Source organism: Pseudonaja textilis, chromosome Z, assembly GCF_049901715.1.
Source record: "Pseudonaja textilis isolate UNSWEBS1 chromosome Z, rPseTex1.2, whole genome shotgun sequence".
Lineage (NCBI taxonomy): Eukaryota > Metazoa > Chordata > Lepidosauria > Squamata > Elapidae > Pseudonaja > Pseudonaja textilis.
In genome coordinates this window covers 20,281,956-20,301,103 of record NC_142008.1, presented here as the reverse complement: position 1 = coordinate 20,301,103, position 19,148 = coordinate 20,281,956, and the positions used below count along the sequence as shown (strand labels likewise).

Here is a 19,148-nt window from a genome sequence, read left to right as displayed (position 1 = left end):
TTCTACCTGGTCGGACTGGTTCTATAGAACCGGTTATGATTCTGTGCAGTTCAGAATACCAGCAAATTGTGCCACTGGCTGGCCCATCCCCTCCCCCTCAATCCTTATCTGGCATGCGCACCATCCAACTTGCCTGCGTTGTGCCTTCGGCTAATTTTTGGTAAGCTGCTATTTTTCCTTCCCCCAACTATCAGCTCTTCCGACTATCAGCTGTGCCGGGAGATTTAGATTAGCTAGAAAGCAGGAAATTGTTGGATTTCTTGCTTTCTAGCTAATCTAAAAGCAGACCTGAACCTTCCTTAGGACTGAAGCTTCTATTTTTCAGTGCAGACTCAGATAACAGATTGCAGAAAGATAGATCTCTCAGTGATTCTGTGAGCAACTCAATCTGCCTGCCTGCCTTGCCTGATTTTGGGTAAAAGTTGCTCTTTTTTATAAAAAAAATATTTGCATACATGGTGTGTTGTGAATTAATTTTGTGAGCTTGCTTGCTAGCAAATTTTATGAATTTGTTTGAAAGCAAATTTTATGTGACAGACTCAGGCAGCAGATTGCAGAAAGATAGATCTCTGAGTGAATCTGTGAGCAACTCAATCTGCCTGCCTGCTTTTGGGTAAAAGTTGCTCTTATTTTATAAAAAATTCAATATTTACATATTTACAAACAACCCATGCCCACCCAATCACGTGACCACCAAGCCACACCCACAAATTAGGCCATGCCCACAGAACCGGTTGTTAAGAAATTTGAATCCCACCCCTGATAGAGGGCTTCAATCAAGTGGCTGTGACCATCATTCAATTTTTTGAATCTCTCTTGAATCTCTCTGAAGACTTAGCTTGATGTATAAGTTTGTAAGTTTAAAGTTTCAAAAGTACTTCAGTCTTTGCACAAATGAAACATATTTCTGCTATTCAGGTTTCTATGATGGCCTGGAAAGTGATATTGCCCATTTTCATTATTAGTTCTTTAAAACAGCAACATGTTTTCTCCCACTCAGTGCAGAAACATAAAAGCAGCAACACGGAGTAATTCTTAGAGCGGTGATAGCAAACCTTTTGGGCAAAAAGAAAGCCATATGAGTGTATGGGGAAGAAAATTCCAGGGGGTCTGGAGAATGATGTGTGAGAACACACCCCATTCCTGCATGGCCTCTGAAAATTGTGATAAAACGGTATGATTTCAAGTGTAGTAGTTGGATTTCGTTGAATGCTGCCATGCCACCCAAACTGATGTGACATATCACCTTTGACACATATCACTGACTTAAAGCCATTAAATCTGCTATTGTTTATAGTATATTGGTCATGAAGAAAATTAGTGTTGTTCAGGAAATTAAGAAAATTGCAACAGTGAACAGATCTACTTCTAAAAGGGAGCTGTTGAATATTATCTGCACAGAAATCTGCGTAATACAACAGTTCATTATTTGCATATTCCAGTACTATTGAATGCTCCGTTGAACACTGTTGGCAACTAAATACAAAAATGCAAAGACATATCAATTGAAACATTAAACGTCAACGTGTGGACGAAACAGATCTGTTAGCTAGATTTTTGAAAGTTAGTCCACCTAATGCAGCTTTGGAAGAAACGTTAGTATCGCAGACATCGTTGGATCTCTTCCAAAACAAAAGAACAGGCAGAGAGAGATGGATAGCAAGAGAGGTTGGTCACCATGTCATCCTCTCCAAGACCTCAGCCGGTCCAGAGCCAGCCTTATCTACAAACACCACCACAAAAAACGCCATCTCCAGAAATCTCCCGTGCTTTCCAGCCTCACGATAGCCCGGGCTCAAGCTGCTCCAACCCTCCCCAGTCTCTCATCCCACCCCGTGGTCACCCCGTCCTCGCGCGCTCGCCGATTGGCTGCCGTGCGCTCTTCGTCAGATGGGCAGAGAATCTGCTCAGCCGCGCGAGGCTCCTCCCGAGTATTTTTGGATCCCTTCTTGTGAGAACCTGAAGGTACGATGGAGCCGAGCTGGTTCGAAGCCGGAGGCTATGTGGTGGAAAGGGTGGCAGCCGGCAGCCCGCTATCCTTGCTTTTGGCCGCGTCAGCGTTTGCCCTGAGCTTGGGTTACCTGTTCCAGCTCGGCACTCGCCAGCAGCGACAGTCTGCCAGCGGCCAGGTAAGTAAATTGGTGCTGGCTGGCGTCCGCCTAGGTGGTACATCATTTTTTTCTTTGAAGGTACGGCGGAATTGGTGTGTTGGGTGCATGCGGGTGTGTGTGTGTGTTTTGAGTTGCATTCTCCATACGAATTCTTCGGGGTGGTAAGTACTTTGGTGTGACTCAGGGTCCAAAACGACACCTGAGCAGGTGCAGGTCGTCATACATGTACACACAGAGTCTCTTTGCCCTTCTTTGCCCTGGTTGATAATGAGAACTTACATATCTGATATTAGCACAATTGAGAAAGTCCAGAAATATTTCACAAGAAGAGTCCTCCACTCCTTGTTGCAGAATACCTTATGCCACCAGACTTGAAATTCTAGACCTAGAAAATCTTGAACTACACTGCCTCCTGTCCGATCTAAGTATAGTATATAAAATCATACATTGCAATGTCCTACCAGTCAAGGAATACTTCAGGTTCAACCATAACAACGCAAGAGCACACAATAGATAGAAACTCGAGGTTAATCGCACCAAACTTGATTGCAGGAAATACGACTTCAGCACCAGAGTGGTCAATGTCTGGAATACTCTACCTGACTCTGTGGTTTTTTCCCCAAACCCCAAAAACTTCAATCTTAGACTCTCTACTATTGACTTCACCCCTTTCCTAAGAGGTCTGTAGGGGGGCGTGCATAAGCGCACCAACATGCCTACCGTCCCTGTCCTATTGTTTCTTTTCTTTCTTATTCGTATCCATTTCATGTATTCATAACTATGTTATACTTAAACCTGTTATCTTATAATCGCTTGACAAAATAAATAAAATAAACTCCCTTTTGTTTCCAAAATAAAAGGAGAAGTTATCCCTTGGGGCCTTTCTTTGTAGAAGCTTGTGTGTAGTGTGAGAGAGAGACCAATCCTTAATATTCCCCCAGGCAAAATCATGGACGGACAGCTTAGTTCACTGTGGTGTTCTGGCCACCACACATCATCTGGCTCCCATCTGATACCCTTCAGATATATTGGGATTGTAACTTCCAGCATCCTCTGTCAGTGTGGCCAGTGACCACTAGCAAAGGTGATCAGCCTTTTTTCCCCAATGTACAACTTCAGTTTCTGTCATCTTTCAAGTTTCAAAGATAGTAGGTTTCATAGAAAGTGCAGATCTTAAAGAGTATTTTGCTACCCAGTCCAAAATTAAAACCTTTTGTCCTCCTTTCCTATAATGGAGCATCAGAAGTGAACATTTTTGGGCCATGTTGCGTAGTGATCATCTACTGTGAGCATCTCTGCTTAGCAACCACAAAACTAATTGTGAAGGGGCCAGTAAAAGTTTTAGGTTCTTGGTCAAATGTTATGTGCTCTAAAGTAAAATGCTTACTTGTTAAAATGAACTTATTTTAAGCATTATTGGTGCACTCTTGATCTGCTTATTTAGCATTATTCTCATTTCTCTTTCAGTTATTGTCTTCTGATTTTCTTGGGCCAATTCCATGCAATTTTATTGTATGCTTAAAGCCTCCTCCAATCAGAGCTTTGTTTGTTAAAAATGTCATCTTAATCATATTCAGCAATAAAGATTTTAAATTCATTGTTTAAAACCAGTCTGGTTAGATGTATGCTGCTCTCTGTTGATAAAATAGGGTTAGTTTCTCTCTCTTTTTCCATCTGTAGAAGTATCCACCTTATATTCCATCAAATATCCCTTTTCTGGGACATGCAATTGCCTTTGGAAGAAATCCTATCCAGTTTTTAGAAGATGCCTATGAAAAGGTGAGCCTTTTGCACTGCTAATGTGATATATCTGTAATAATAAGTTATTCCAAATATTTAAACAACAATATTTGTTTTGGATAACTGGAGGAATTAATGAATGAATCCATATAACTAAATAAAGGCAATAGTTTAATTTGACAAACATAATTGCATATCCAACAAATCTAAGAATGTTGATATTACTCATGGAGCATAAAAGCAGAGTATTGTACCTAATCTTCTTCCCATGTCATCTTTTTCTCCAAATGTCATCTTGTTAGCAGTTCCAATATTTCATTTAGAGATGCATGGGAAATCTAACAAGAACTTACTTCTAGGGCAGTGCAAAGCAAAGTGATAAAACAGTATGGGCTCTGGAAGCAACATATGATTTGTTTTGCAGTGAGAAGGCAGCAGTTTGCCTCAATGCAAAGGTCAGGTGGCTTTGAAGCCAATGTTACAGAAGGAAGCTACTCCTAGGGAGGTCTTCCAATGTTAGGCCAATAAACTTCTGGACTGAGGAATGCCTGCCATACAAGCTACTGGTCCTCATTGTAGAGAGAGGTTCAGGGTGGGAAACTCCAGCCTATATTCTGAATCCATCCAGTCTAGCTGTCAAGGAACAGACCCAATGCAATCAAAACTCTGAGGCCCGGAATTTCCTCAAGGTATAGCAATAGCACTTAGACTTATATACTGCTTTATAGTGCTTTCCAGGCTTTTCTAAGCAGTTTTACAGAATCAGCATATTTTCCCAACAATCTGGGTCCTCATTTTACCCACCCTGGAAGGATGGAAGACTGAGTGAGTCTTGAGCCTGGTGGGATTTGAACTGCCAGATTGCAGGCAACCAGCAGTCAGCAGAAGTAGCCTGCAGTATAGCACTCTAAGCAATGGCACAGCTGGTGAAAACCCGATTGAAAGACTTGAAGTTTTCCCACCCAAATCAAAACCCAAAGTTCTTGTCCCTAGATCACACGTCCATCACATGGTCCAATCAGGTCACTGTCCCACCTCCGGCTGGCTTTAGTCCATGCCTTTCCACTACCTGGTGAGATTGTCCTTGGTTCCCACGGGAAAGAATGTTATTTTAGCTACACATCCTGCAGCTATCTCTACATTCCCACAGCTCCAACTGGCCTTGCTGTGGCAGCCCTGAAGATGCTCCCAAATGGCTTTAGGACAGACAGGCTGCCCTCCCCTCCAGTTGAGAAGACCTCCTGCAAGAGAAAAACCAAAGGGAGGTTAATCTGTATCACCTTCAACCTCCTGCTAGCTGCCACTGGCAGAATGTTGGGGTCCACAAAATCTCTGTCTGCAGAGAAGATGTTGCTTCCTTTACAATACTGACAAGAGCCTTTGTGATGACCAACATATATCATTCTCTTTTGTGACTGCTTCAGGTTGTCTTCTGTTGGCATGCACTGCAGATAATGGTTGTCCAGTCGACAGGCTTTCTGTCTCTGATACATGCTGTAGGATATCCTGAAACATGCCCCAAAGTCACCTGGTTTGGAAAATCTTAGGTGCTCAATATGGGCTTCTGACCAAGGCTTCCTGAGACACCATGTTAAGCACATGTTAAATCCAAAGCCCTTTTATTTTAGTTCAACAGCTGTGAATTTTTGTCATTCAAAGCCCGTAATGAGTCTCAACCAGTTATAAATAGTCCCATGGAAATCTGCCAAAGTTTTTCAGGAGAAGTCTGATAAGGGCACATCTTTATCTTACTCGAAGTGCTTCCAACGACTAAAGTATCCATTAGTCTTTCAAAACCAATTGGAGCAAAAATTCACCGTGGAGCTTTCAAGTTCCAAACCAACCAGAGTGAACAATGTTGCTTCCTGCAAAGGTTCTGTCCCTTTGCACTTCCTTTATATCTTATGGGAGAGGCAATCATCTCCAAGCCTTACTCCCAAGTTGCCCCTTTTGTCTTAACTGCTCTTGCCTTCTGTCAGCTCTGTGCACACGCACACTGGGAACAGGCTCCCTTTGTTCCTCTGCCTCGCTGCTGTCAGATTCTGGAGGCTCTGGAGTCAGCACATAACTCCCAGATGGCTCTGGTCCCATCTCTGTATCAGACACAGGACCATCATCCAAGTCCTCCACAGACTCCCAGACTGGTCTCTGTTCTTCCCCACTGTCCAATTCTGCTGCTGTCTCCACAGGCTCCTGACGAACCACAAAATCAGGAAGCACTGCAGTTGAAAGCCGTCTTAGTCACTTTCTGCACTGCTCACTGAAGAAGGTTCCTTTACACTTACAGGATCTAAATCAGTGTTTTTGTGGGATATGGCGCTCATGGAAACTGGTGTGATAGATAGCAGGAAGGACATAAGACTAATGTCTTATGAAAGAGAAAGGGAGAAAAAGAGAGAGGGGAAACAAGTAAGGTTTTAGCCTAGCAAGAGTCTGTATGTTGGGGTAAGCAAATAAAGAACTGAACTCTGACTGAATTGTCCTTTGTTGCTCTTGGACTTACCCTGATCATTTTTCAAACTTACCAACGTTAAGATGTGGGGACACTCAGAATTTCCAAGCCAGCAAGGAAGTTGAAGTCACATATCTTAAAATGTATGAGTTTGAAAAACACTGATGTAAATTATAATTTAATAAAATGAGTACACGGGGAATTCTTCCAATTATTTATGCAGAAAAGGATTAATTAATAGAGGAGATAGTGTTGAACATCACTATTTGATCATATTTTCTTTTGTCACATGTGTTTTATGTATTTATATTGTCACTCACATGCAATTATGCTAAAAATGCCATTGTTATACGTTTCTGTTTTTTTTTTTTTCTAACTGCTCAGTTTGTCTCTTGCAGTATGGGCCTGTATTTAGCTTCACTATGGTGGGAAAGACCTTCACCTACCTCCTGGGCAGTGATGCAGCTGCTCTCTTGTTCAATAGTAAAAACGAAGAGTTGAATGCAGAAGAAGTATATTCACGGCTAACTACTCCTGTTTTTGGCAAGGGAGTAGCTTATGATGTACCCAACGCAGTATGTATATTGTTACATGAATTATTAGTTCAGTTAGATTTTGGTATTGAATTATATAAATAGAATATAAAAACTGACATAACAGATTAGGTTTAATTATAAAAAAAGCATTTCTCTTAAAGATCTCTAATTATAAGGATTTATTGTTGACAGTGAGGTCCATTTGGAAAAAGTCAGAAAAAAGGCTGGATTTGTGATGAAAATACAGCTTTCATCTTCTGTTCAACAGCATGGCTTATGCCTTCAGTTAAAATAATGGGATGTTTGGATGACTTTTTGGGTACAAGTGAAAGAGATGCAATTTAGGATGAAATCAGACAAGAGATGGAGGAGCCCACAGCAGCTTAACAGAGAAAGAAATTTAATTGATCAGGTGGCTAAAAAATAGGGGAAGGAATTTTGTATCTTCAAACTTGTGAGATTTTGATAATGTAGCCTTACAATAAAGTAGAGTGAATTTATCTAGTTCATGTTTCCAGTGACCGATGTTTGCTGTTTGCCAGAGCAGCAGATCAAGAAAAGTTCATCTTGGAAAAATGGTAAATAGTATTTAGTTTGTGAATTTAGATTCTAGGACCCCAGAAGACACAGTTTGAGGAAGGCTAGTATAAGCCAAGTATTTTGTTTTGAAATTAATATTCTTTTTATTTTTAAGGTATTTTTGGAACAGAAGAAAATGCTAAAAACTGGTCTGAATATAAGTCAATTTAAAAATCATATATCAATAATTGAGAAAGAGACTATAGAATACTTTAAAAGTTGGGGAGATAAAGGAAAAAGAAGTAAGTATACCATTTGAAAAGATTTAGGACTATAAGATTTAATCTTATCAAACCAAGGAAGGCAGATGTAGTATCTTATGTAGAAAATGTATGCCATGCCAAAAAAAACCACCAAAAGAAACAACCTCAGTGATAATTGTAATAATGATGCCAATTCCAAACCCCAGGAAATTCTGGTAGTTGCTTTCTTGCTGCATCATTTGTGGGAGTTGGTACTAGCTGTGTTGCAGAAACTTGACGAAATTAAGTTGAGATCATGGCTGTGTTGTGGCCTGCCAGCAGTTGGCAGAGCTGGCAGCAGAGTCGGACAGTGAGGAGGTTGGTGAGAAAGGCTTGAACAATGGCTCTGTGTCAGAGGCAGAGATGGGGCCAGGGCAGTCTGGCAGTTATCAGCTGCCTTTGGAGTCAGACAGCGGTGAGGTGAGGGAGCAGCTGAAGCTGGTTCCCAGTCTTCGTATGCACAGAGCTGCCAAAAGAAAAGAACAGTTATGAACTAAGGGTCCATGTGGAAGTAAAGCCACAGGTGGACGGTGAATGGCCCCTTCCATAGGGATTAAAAGAAGAGCAAAAGGTGGGGGGGCTTTTGCAGGAAACAATTCATTTGTTGCAGCAGTGTGAAGATCTGTGTGTGCGTGTCAGAGACTGTGCCGAACCCTTCCTGTCGTATCGGCCGATACGAACAAAAGACGCGAGGCAGTGACTTGAGTTCAGCTCATTTATTAAGGAAAAAACAAGTGACTGGGGCTGGGTGAAGCCGCGGCTTAAATGGATCTGGTGCCGGGCGCTGCGGCCAATGACAGCCGTTCGAATCGCCCCGATCGGCTCGGCCAATCGCGGTCGATTCCAAACGGCCAATCAGTGCCGCGCGCTCGACCAATCCGGTGTCTGCGCGCTTGGCCAATCCGGGTTGCCGGATTTCAAGAATGTAAATGTCCATACAGAACACTTCCTTGTCAGTACTGTGTTTGAAAACATTTACTTAGCAGCTCTCCAAGCTAGATGAGATCTATGCATCTAATTACACCCTTGAAAAACTTGTTTGCCAGGCCTTTGGCTGAATGGGAATGCAAGAAATTCACCTTTGTTTAATAAAAGGGGTTTTGGCAGGACAAAGAGTCTGCTTAGTGCTTTTTAGGTCAGAACAGGCAGTTCTGTGAATAGCAGATGGAACTCACATATAAATTTGACATACATATATAAATACATACATAAATACATACATACATAATCTGCTGTCTGATTATGCAAAGGCTGGTTCTGATTGCTGTTGAGCTTCTGTACTGTTGTTTGATTGAGTGTGGAAGCAGGCTGGTTTTCGGTTGGCCCTAGGTATTCCCTATTAGACAGAATGCAGAGTTTGGCTAAAAGAGTTGACCTGTGATGTTTTAGGTTTCCATGTACATAACTAATTTTTCTGATCTTACCAGAATTAAAGTGCAAGCTTCAGTGATGACGTGCTTTTTTTTGGAGGGGGGGGAGGTATACTTTGACAATGAGGGATGGGAAAAGAAAGTCAACTTATCTTCTACCCTGCTCCAGAACATATTTTACTTTTCTATCTCAAAATATCTACCAAGGAATCATCATAAAAAATTAGATTGATCTTCTTGTGTTTGCCTTACTAACTTTTGTCATTTTAAAATGCACTGGAAATAGTAACCCTTTAAAAAAATCCTTGTTGAATGTTGCAGATTTATTTGAAGCACTTTCCGAATTAATCATTTTGACTGCAAGCCACTGTTTACATGGGAAGGAAATAAGAAGTATTCTCAATGAGAAAGTAGCACAGCTCTATGCCGATTTGGATGGGGGATTTACTCATGCCGCATGGCTCTTACCAGGGTGGCTTCCTTTACCCAGTTTCAGGTATTTAACATCTTGACCAGCCAAGAATAATGTTAATCAAATATGATGAATGGTATGTGGGAATGATTTTGAATACCAGAGGAACAGCTGTAGCTTACTCAGTGGTCTGATAAATGAAATTTGAGTTCGAAGAAGGAAAGATGAGAAAAATGACTCAGAAGGGGAGACCCCTCCTAGAAATTGGAAGAGTAAAAGTGAGGAATGGGAGGAGTATTTTCAGACTTGCAATGAGTCTGTTAATGCTGCAATAAAAATAGAGCTAGTAATCCTGGTTACTGGTTTGTGATGAGACTGCCTTGTAAGGCTAACACATATTACTATTTTTAAATCATTAGCATGTTACAAGTTCTCGTATCTCTCTTTATGCCCAGTGCTACCCATTGAACTTCACAGAATCCAGTCTTCCCTAGTTGAATTGCAAATTGCTGTCAGTTTTACCCCGTCAAACCCTAGAAGCTTGTTTTTGAAATACCATATATATTCTCAGATAAGCCCATTGTGTGGATAAGCTAACCCTTGAAATTTTCAAATGTTTTAAGTTTCACAATTGGCTTGTGTGCAGGTGGCACTCTTCATGGCAAAAGAAAAAGGATGATTCCATATACTACTTGTGAATAAGCCAATCAATTTTGGGAATTTGTTTTGGAATCTAAAATTCTCAATTAATACAGTAAATGTATAAATGAAAAAGTCTTCAAAATTCATTCAGGATTGAGAGCTAATAGTATCTTCCAAAAAAGTTAAAAAATAAATCCGGGAAACTACAGACCTATCAGCCTGACCTCAATACTAGGGAAGATTATGGAAAAGATAATCAAGCAACGAATCAGCAAATACCTAGAAGCAAACAAAGTAATAACTAAAAGCCAACATGGGTTCGTTAAAAACAGATCATGCCAGACTAACCTTATTGCATTCTTTGACAAAGTGACAAAATTGGTTGACCAGAGGAATGCTGTCAATATAATTTACTTGGACTTAAGTAAGGCACTTGATAAACTAGACCATAACCTATTGCTAGATGAAGTAGAAAATGTGGGTTAGACAGTATCACCACCAGATGGATTTGTAACTGGCTGACTAACCACACTCAAAAGTATAGTCCTCAATAGAACTGCATCTACATGCAGGTATGCATTGAAGTACCCCAAGGCTCTGTTTTAGGCCCAGTACTCTTCAACATCTTCATCAATGACTTGGACAAGGGGATAGATGGGGAACTCATCAAATTTGCAGACGACACCAAGCTGGCAGGAATAGCCAAGATAGGCTTAAGATGTAGAAGGATCTTGACAGACTTGAACATTGGGCGCTATCTAACAAAATGAAATTCAATGGTGAAAAAGTAAGGTTCTACATTTAGGTAAGAAAAATCAAATGCACAAGTACAGTATATGTGGTACCTTGCTCAATAGTAGTAACTGTGAGAGGAATCTCGCAGTCCTAGTGGACAACCATTTAAATATGAACCAGCAATGTGCAGCAGCTCCCAAAAAAGCCAACACAATTCTAGGCTGCATTAACAGAGGGATAGAATCAAGATCATGTGAAGTGTTAATACCACTCTATAATGCCTTGGTAAGGCCACACTCGGAATACTGCATTCAGTCGCCACGATGTAAAAAAGATGTTGAGACTCTAGAAAGAGTGCAGAGAAGAGCAACCAAGATGATTAGGGGACTGGAGGCTAAAACATATGAAGAATGGTTGCTAGAATTGGGTATGTTTAATTTAATGAAAAGAAAGACTGGGGTATATGATAGCAGTGTTCCTACATTTCAGGGGCTTCCACAAAGAAAGAGTCAAGCTATTCTCTTTGCAGAATCCCCCCCCTTTTTTTTTAAATTATACATTACCATTTGTCCCTAAAAATTTTTTTCTTTTTCCCATCTTGTTTTATACCTTTGTGACTTTTCCCCCCCTTTTCCCTTTCTTCCTTAACCCACCTAGCCTTTTTACCCACTCCTCTCCTAACCTCCACCTTTTTGGCTTCCCCTCTCTGTTGTATTCTTCTTTCCTTTTGCTTTCTAACATTATATTGATTTTGCATCTTATTTTTCTCTTTCATGGATATTTTTTTAAGTCTTAAGTTCTTCTTTTTCCTTCCTCTCTTTCTCCTTTCTTTCTTAATCAAACTTTTTGGTTCATTAAAAATGGCTTCTTCCTCCTCCGCTTCCTCCAACTGTTGTTGAATTTGCTGAAAAATAGCAAGCGCCATTTCTAAAAAGCAAAAGGCTTCTCCCATAGCGTCCTTGCCTTCTTTCCTTGTTTTTCAGTAGATAGAGATAGAGCCATTATAAACCTTTTCTTCTTCTTTTTCTTTTTCCTCTTCTTCTTATTAAGCCAACCAAGATATTTCCAAACTTAAAACAATCCCCCAAAGTCCCAAAGTCATCAAACAGTCCAAGCAAAGCACAAAGTTCTTCCCTTTGCAATTTCTCTTCCTGGGGTAATATAAGTTAGGAAAAAAAAAACAATCTGTATTTTAAAGCCTTATTGCAGTTAGCTTCTAGTCTCTTAATCTTCAAGGCATCTCCAACAAAGTCTTAATATAATTTTTTTTTTCCAGACTTCTCCCTTCCCACTTGTAACAAAGAGCTTTAAATTTTTACCTTCTGTAAAAAAGCAGGTTTTTCAGTGTCCATTTGTTAATTCCGTAAGGGAGGGAGAGTAACTTTCCCTTTCAACACTTCCATTCGCCGCTTTAAGAAACCTCCACTGGAAACAATGTAACATCCAAAAAATAGTAGCTTTCAGGATATTAAATATATCCTTAAAGTCCCGGTTCAGCCAAAAAAAACCCTTTCACTTTGTAGCTTCCTCCTTCTTCCTCCTGCACATTCTTAACCAGTTGCCGGCTTCTTCATGGCGGCCATTAGAGACCGCCGCTCCACCGCCTTGAGAAAAGGGGGTTTTGCCGGCTGGGGAGGGGGTCTGTGATACCCCCCAACCCCTGTCCGGATCCCCCCTATCTTCGGCTGCCCCAACAGGGCAGCCTTATCCTCCAGATCTGTCGGGATCGGAGGCACCAAGACAGCTAGCACGGCAGGGATTGCGCAGAGTCGCGAATCCCTGCCGTCACCGAAGCCTGGCAAACCGGAAGTCCAAGAGTCAAGTTATTCTCCAAAGCACCTGAGGGCAGGACAAGAAGCAATGGGTGGAAACTAATCAAGGAGAGAAGCAACTTAGAACTACGGAGAAATTGCCTGATAGTTAGAACAATTAATCAGTGGAACAACTTGCCTCAGAAGTTGTAAATGCTCTAACATTGGAAGTTTTTAAGAAGTTGGATAACCATTTGTCTGAAGTGGTGTAGGGTTTCCTGTCTAGGCTGATTCTCAAAAAACTGATAGGTTTTATTTGGCCTGAGTATCTTTATTACAAGTTAACAGAATGCAAGCAATAATTTCAAACACCAAATGAAGTGTACTGGATCAAATGCAAAAGAAATGCAAAAGAAAAACAATTCTGAACCAAGTTGGGAATTGCAGTCTGGACAATGGGTTGCTTTCAGTAATTGCCAGGTTTTGGCAATAGATTACAATAGTCCTTTTAAAAATTTGATATATCTTTTGTCTAGGGCTAAAAAAAGAACTTAAGGGCAATTAAACGTTCAAAACTATCTGCAAAATCCCAAGTCTTTCATTTTTGCAACTTGTTTTTAATTTCAGATGCAGAGATAGAGCCCACCGGAAACTAAAATCTATTTTCTATGAAGTAATTCAGAAAAGAAGACAGTCTTCTATGAGAGAAGATGACATGCTGCAAACACTACTGGATGTTACTTACAAGTATGTGAAATTGTTGTAATGCCTGGATTGTTGTAATGCCTGAACCATAATCCGAATAGGAATAAAAACAGAACTGTGTGAAAACTTGTGTAGTGGATCAGAAATCAGGATAAAATTCAGAACGTTAATCTATAAAAAGCAAGAACAGTTTCGAAATGTAGCTTTTTGTGTAGGAGAAGAAAATAGCATTGAATTGAAAACAGACAAATTAATAATCTTCAATACATGTTATTTTCAGTGAGAAAGCTATTATGTGGCGGGGGATCACAGATACCATAAGAAGTGCGGGGGGGGGGAACTTAGCGTAGTGTACAGTGTTTTATTCAAGAAACCATGGTTAAATTAGATTTAGTCTCATGGTTAAATTAGATTTAGTTGCTATTAAACTGACCACCTGTCCCATCAAGTGCAGACAATATATAATAATCCAGATTTAAAACCTACACTCTCATCACTAGCATATTGTCTAAGTCTCATGGAGGTTGAATTTAACATCTAGAGAACCACACATTGCCCATCCCTGCCATTAAGTATTTATCTTATAAATTCAGAAGCTACTTGTTGCCAGGAGCCAAACTACTATAAAATGAAAACTTTGATCCAGGCTGAAAAGTTTTGAAAGTATTTTCTGTACAGACATAACAGTATTTAGAAGTTTTATTTTAAAACATTATTTACATAAATCAATGTCTAGAAAAACTTGTTAAGACATTTAGAAAGAAGACTGTTGCGTCTTATTACTCTGATTAGTCCAATAATCTTCAATATTTTAAATTTGTAAGCTCTTTAAGTTGAATTCAGTATAGAAATGGCAAGACTTAAATACTTTTAATAATACTGATACCTATGCTGAAATTCTATGTTGTAAAATATTGTGAAGTTTTGTCAAGAGAGTTGACAAAAAATTGAGGATTCTCCTCATTCTGGTATATTATTTATATTTTGAAATTCAGAGACGGACGATCTCTAACAGATGATGAAATTGCTGGAATGCTTATTGGATTGCTCTTAGCAGGCCAGCATACATCTTCAACCACTAGCGCTTGGCTTGGCTTTTTTTTGGCTAGAGAAAAATCAATACAGGAACAGTGTTATGAGGAACAAAAAAATGTGTGTGGAGAAAATTTACCTTCATTGACCTATGATCAGGTTTGTAGGCCTGTAGCTCTTTTTCAATTTACCAATATAGCTTTTAAATGTAGATGTGAAATCAGAGAAAATTTGCATTAGTGAGATAAAATAGTATTCTAAACCTACAAGGTTTTTTGCATATGGATATTAAGAGAAAATGTATTAAACAAAAAACTCCTGTATGACAGTTTCTGAAAGTCTGATCAGTCTGCAGCTGATCATTTCTTAGCCTGAAACTGGGTGTCCAATGCTTGCTCTTTTTTTTCTCCTTCCTTCCTTCCTTCCTTCCTTCCTTCCTTCCTTCCTTCCTTCCTTCCTTCCTTCCTTCCTTCCTTCCTTCTCTCTCTCTCCTTTCTTCTGCCCTTTCTCTTTCCTTTCTCCTTCCTTTCTTTTCTTGGGTCTAGATTTTGCAGTGAATATTATGTACAGAGTATGTTTATCTAGTTTTGTATATTACTATCTATATTAACAACTTATTTCTATTTCTTTGCTGGGAGTAAATTCTTCTGCATGCAACTTTAAGTCATAAGTAGTTATTACCTTCAAACCTGTAACAAAGCTATTTGGTTCATTGAAGTTATTTGCTATCACAACTACATATACATAAAATTATAGCTTATAATTATATACATTTTAAAAACATTCTGAATATAAGAAATTGTAAATACACCTTTTTTTAGCTCAAGGATTTGAATTTATTGGATCGTTGCTTGAAAGAAACATTAAGACTTAGACCACCTATAATGACTATGATGAGGATGGCGAAAACTCCCCAGGTAAGAAATGTGGTTTATATGGAATATATATCAATGTAAATAAGAATAAACACCTAAGGTAGTATAAAAAAAGATAAACCTTGCTTGCAGATGTTGCAATACCCAACTAGGTAACTTTATCAATGCAAAAGTTTGGGGTTTTTATAAAGTAGTTTCCTTTCCAGTATTTGTGGATGGTGTGCTTTAATTCCTTGATTAGGCTGTTGTTTTTCTGATAGTTTATCTGTTCTTAATCCCTGCTTATCTGACTGTGGTACTGGAGAGGATGTATTCTGATTTTTTGTTTGTTTCCTTCTTAGCTTTTTTTAAATGTCTCTTTGGAATTGTGTATAAATATAGCTTATCTCTGTGTGTCTATTGATAGTTGGTGTGTCTGAATTCCAATTCCTAATGTATCCTTAGTAATTTAGGCATCAATAAACTTTACCTTTATATTCTCTTTTGTCTTTAGACTATCGCTGGTTATACAATTCTACCTGGTCATCAAATTTGTGTATCTCCTACTATTAATCACACACTTAAAGATTGTTGGACAGAAAATTTAAAGTTCAAACCAGACCGCTACCTTCAAGATAATCCTGCGGCTGAAAAAAAGTTTGCATTTGTACCATTTGGTGCTGGTATGTTTACTTGCTACATCCCTATATGTCCAATTTCCAATTTTATTGCAGTGAATGGTTGCTTATAGAGCTGTTTAGAATTAGATAGTATTATTTTCCCCCATGCACCAAAAAAGCAGCAAAACAACCCATGATTTGAACTACTCATAAACTGGAGCTGTTGGGCAGGTCATTCATTGAACATATTAGGGGGGGAAAGTTACCATGCCCAAAGTATAGTCATTAATGCTAACGTGTCAAGTGTTTAAATTTATTTGCAAATTCAAACAGTGCTTTTAAATTGGGTCCTGTTGAAATCAATGATGTAAATACTTCCAATAATTGGCTTAGTTCAGGGGTCTGAAACATTAAATACTCAAAGAGCCATTTGGACCCATTTCCCACAGGAAAAAAAAACACTCAGGGCCACAAAACCTGGATGGGTGTGGCCAACTCGATGTCACTTATTCCCATCCAGTCACATGACCCCCCCAGCCATGCCTACCCAGCCACAAAACTCGTTTCCCTCCCCTCTATATCTCTCTTCCCCCCCTCTCTCCCCTTCTCTGTATCTCTCCCCTATCTTCCCCCTCTCTGTATCTCTCTCCGTGTCTGTCTCTGTATTTCTATCTGCCCCTCCCTATCTTCCCCCCTCTCCTCTCCTCCCCTCTCCTCTGTATCTCTTATCTCTCCCTCCCTTTCCCTCTGTGTGTGTCTCACTATGTCTCTCTCCCCCCATCTCCCCCCTCCCGCCCTCTCTCAGGAGGGTTGTCCGAAGAGAAGCCTCTGCCCCTGGCGACCGTTCCTCAGCCAGGCCAAATTTCCAAAAAGAAGAAATAAAAGGAGTAGTGAAAATCCCCAAGGAGAGCTCTTTGGTGAGGGTGCTCTGGCTTTCTCTGAGCCTGACCCCCGGGTTGAGCGTGCGACTTTCGGCAGGCCAGCTTAAAACCATGGCTGACCACTGCGGGATCGTTCCCCTTTCCGTCATCCCATCTTCCCGGATCCCATTCCCATCCCACCAGCTCTTGAATTAGCGAGGCTGGCATAGGTTGCAACCAGGTCAGGCCAGTGCCTCGGGGCAGAGAGCAGGTTGCACATTTCCCTAAGCAACCGAGGTAATGCCCAGCATTAACAAAGGCCGGAAGAAGATCCAGCAAGAGTGAAGCGCTGGAGAATCGGCCCTGGCTGCTTCTGCATCCCCCTCCCCACCATCGCTACCTTCTCAGGCCAGGCAAGGGGAGGGTGAGGGGTGGGGCCAGCCAGTGATGGGACAGGGAGCCACAGCAGAAGGCCCAAAGAGCCACATGCAGCTCCAGAGCCGTGGGTCGCCGACACCTGGGTTAGTTAAATAGAGTCTGTATGGGAACACGAAGGAGAGGCGCATTTCCTCGTCTCACCTGGCTATGCACTCTTAACAACCAGAGCCAATCCTGGAGATTTCCCTCATTCCCAATAAGCCAGTGTTTTGTTGCACACACATAACATGGACATATATTTATTCACACTCCACTGGCCTAAAGCTACTTCCCAAAATTGCAGAGTGAGATTAAATTGAATTAGATGCCTATAGGGTAAGCTGTCCTATTTATAAAATTGATTCTGCATATTCTCTCCAATAACAATGCCCCCCCCCCCCAAAGCACCTGGAGAAGGCTATCCTGGGAAGGAAGGACAATATTAGATGGGGATGCAATATGAGAAAGTTAAGAAACTGGATAGGAAAAGAGGGGCTCTTTTCTTCGATACAACAGTACTGAAAAAAAGACATATTTTTCACACTTTTGATCACTGCGGCATCCCTGTGGTCAAAATTCAGATCTTGGCAACCGACTCATATTTATGATGATTGCAGTATCCCAGGATCATGTGATCATCTTTTGCCACTTAACAACTGTGGCAAGAAAGCTGGTAAAATGGGTCAAAATTCAAATGTCTTGCTTAGCAACAGAAATTTTTGGGCTCAAGGACTAACTGTATAGAAGACAAATGTATGCTGATGCACCTGTCTCTCCACCCATGAATGAGGCAGAAGCACCATCTTAATTTCAGTATACTGCTCCTTCAAAGATCATTCATGGGAATGTATAATGGGCTGTGAATACTTTTCTGTTTGTATTTTATGTATAAGTAATTAAAACTCTATGTTAATTTTAAAGTAGACTAAATGAAATGGAAACAATTTTTTTTTCTTTCTAGGTCGTCATCGCTGCATTGGAGAGAACTTTGCATATATTCAGATTAAGACAATTTGGTCAACACTTCTGCGTTTATATGAATTTGATTTAGTCAATGGATATTTTCCTGCCATAAATTATTCAACTATGATCCACACTCCTATTAACCCATTAATTAGTTATAAAAGGAGATCACCAAATGAGACACATACATTGTAGAGAAGCTTTCTAGCACAACTAAAGAAGTTGATAGTTGCCTGTAATTTGCAAAGAAAATTTGGAATTCTGTGTTAGATTTTTTTATTTCATGTTTCAGTAACTTAAATGTGTTTGAGCTCATTTTTCTTTTTAAGTGAAAGCTCTTACTAAACTAAATTTGGAAAGCTCAAAGATAACATGGGTGAAAAGAGACTGGTTCAAAAGGAACATGATGCCATAATTTAAACATGGGGAAAAACCATAGTACTATCAATGAATTTTTAGAAATATAAAATCAATTTCAGGTTGCTATAACTTCGTAGATATTGGCATAGTGATTTTCTGTATGTCTAATAAGATTGCTTCCTGGAAGATTGCTATTAACATGCTTACCAGAAGTGAAATTATTTCTTGTAAAATAAAATTTGAATAGTTTTTTAAAAGGTGATTACGGATACTAATTTGTTAGTGAGATATTAGTAGTTCTGCATAAACTTGAAACGTTTAATCATTGTTATGTAACTAGGGATATAGAATGTACATTTGGAGAAAGTTTGTCATTTAACTATTAGACCTTCAGTAATGTTTTTAATTAAAGAGAATGAAAACTGACCAGTACTGTATAACACTTGTCATACATTGTCATGTATCATAAACAGATGGATTTTTAGTATTTCAATCTGATTGGTCTCCTTTTTAATATTCTAATGGAATATACATTATTCTGTATTATTAGAATAGAAATGGAAATATGTGATACACACACACACACACACACACACACACAGACCCAGATAATAGAAGCTTGTGTCTATGTACTATATATAGACACAACAGAGTTCTTTATCCATTTAAATGCTATCATCTTCGGGGCAACAAACTTCTGTTATCTGGGTCTACTGTATTTATAACCCCAAGAAACCTACTCTGAAGTTGAGTTTTTGCTGTGAAGG

At 39.7% G+C, this 19,148-nt stretch overlaps 1 protein-coding gene across 2 annotated transcripts; it reads left to right on the top strand.

The window, feature by feature from the left end:
* The first annotated feature begins 1,951 nt into the window (after window positions 1-1,951).
* On the top strand, window positions 1,952-18,807 carry CYP51A1 (cytochrome P450 family 51 subfamily A member 1). 2 transcript variants are annotated; one of them, XM_026722726.2, is made up of 10 exons: window positions 1,952-2,129; window positions 3,792-3,890; window positions 6,702-6,878; window positions 7,534-7,660; window positions 9,352-9,526; window positions 13,198-13,317; window positions 14,271-14,466; window positions 15,129-15,224; window positions 15,676-15,844; window positions 18,020-18,807. In XM_026722726.2, exons 1-10 carry the CDS (start codon window positions 1,971-1,973, stop codon window positions 18,214-18,216), a joined length of 1,515 nt encoding a protein of 504 aa, XP_026578511.1. In that variant the 5' UTR covers window positions 1,952-1,970; the 3' UTR covers window positions 18,217-18,807. The 2 variants fall into 2 exon arrangements, with proteins under 2 accessions (XP_026578511.1, XP_087773071.1); XM_087916945.1 differs by having other exon boundaries at window positions 1,952-2,189.
* Window positions 18,808-19,148: the final 341 nt, after the last annotated feature.

Excerpts from the sequence above, each read along its gene's own strand:
- CYP51A1 (XM_087916945.1), top strand. The coding sequence starts at position 1,971 with ATGGAGCCGAGCTGGTTCGAAGCCGGAGGCTATGTGGTGGAAAGGGTG. Across the intron at positions 2,190-3,791 it reads CATCATTTTTTTCTTTGAAG|AAGTATCCACCTTATATTCC; the intron begins GTACGGCGGAAT and ends TTCCATCTGTAG. Across the intron at positions 6,879-7,533 it reads CTTATGATGTACCCAACGCA|GTATTTTTGGAACAGAAGAA; the intron begins GTATGTATATTG and ends TTTATTTTTAAG.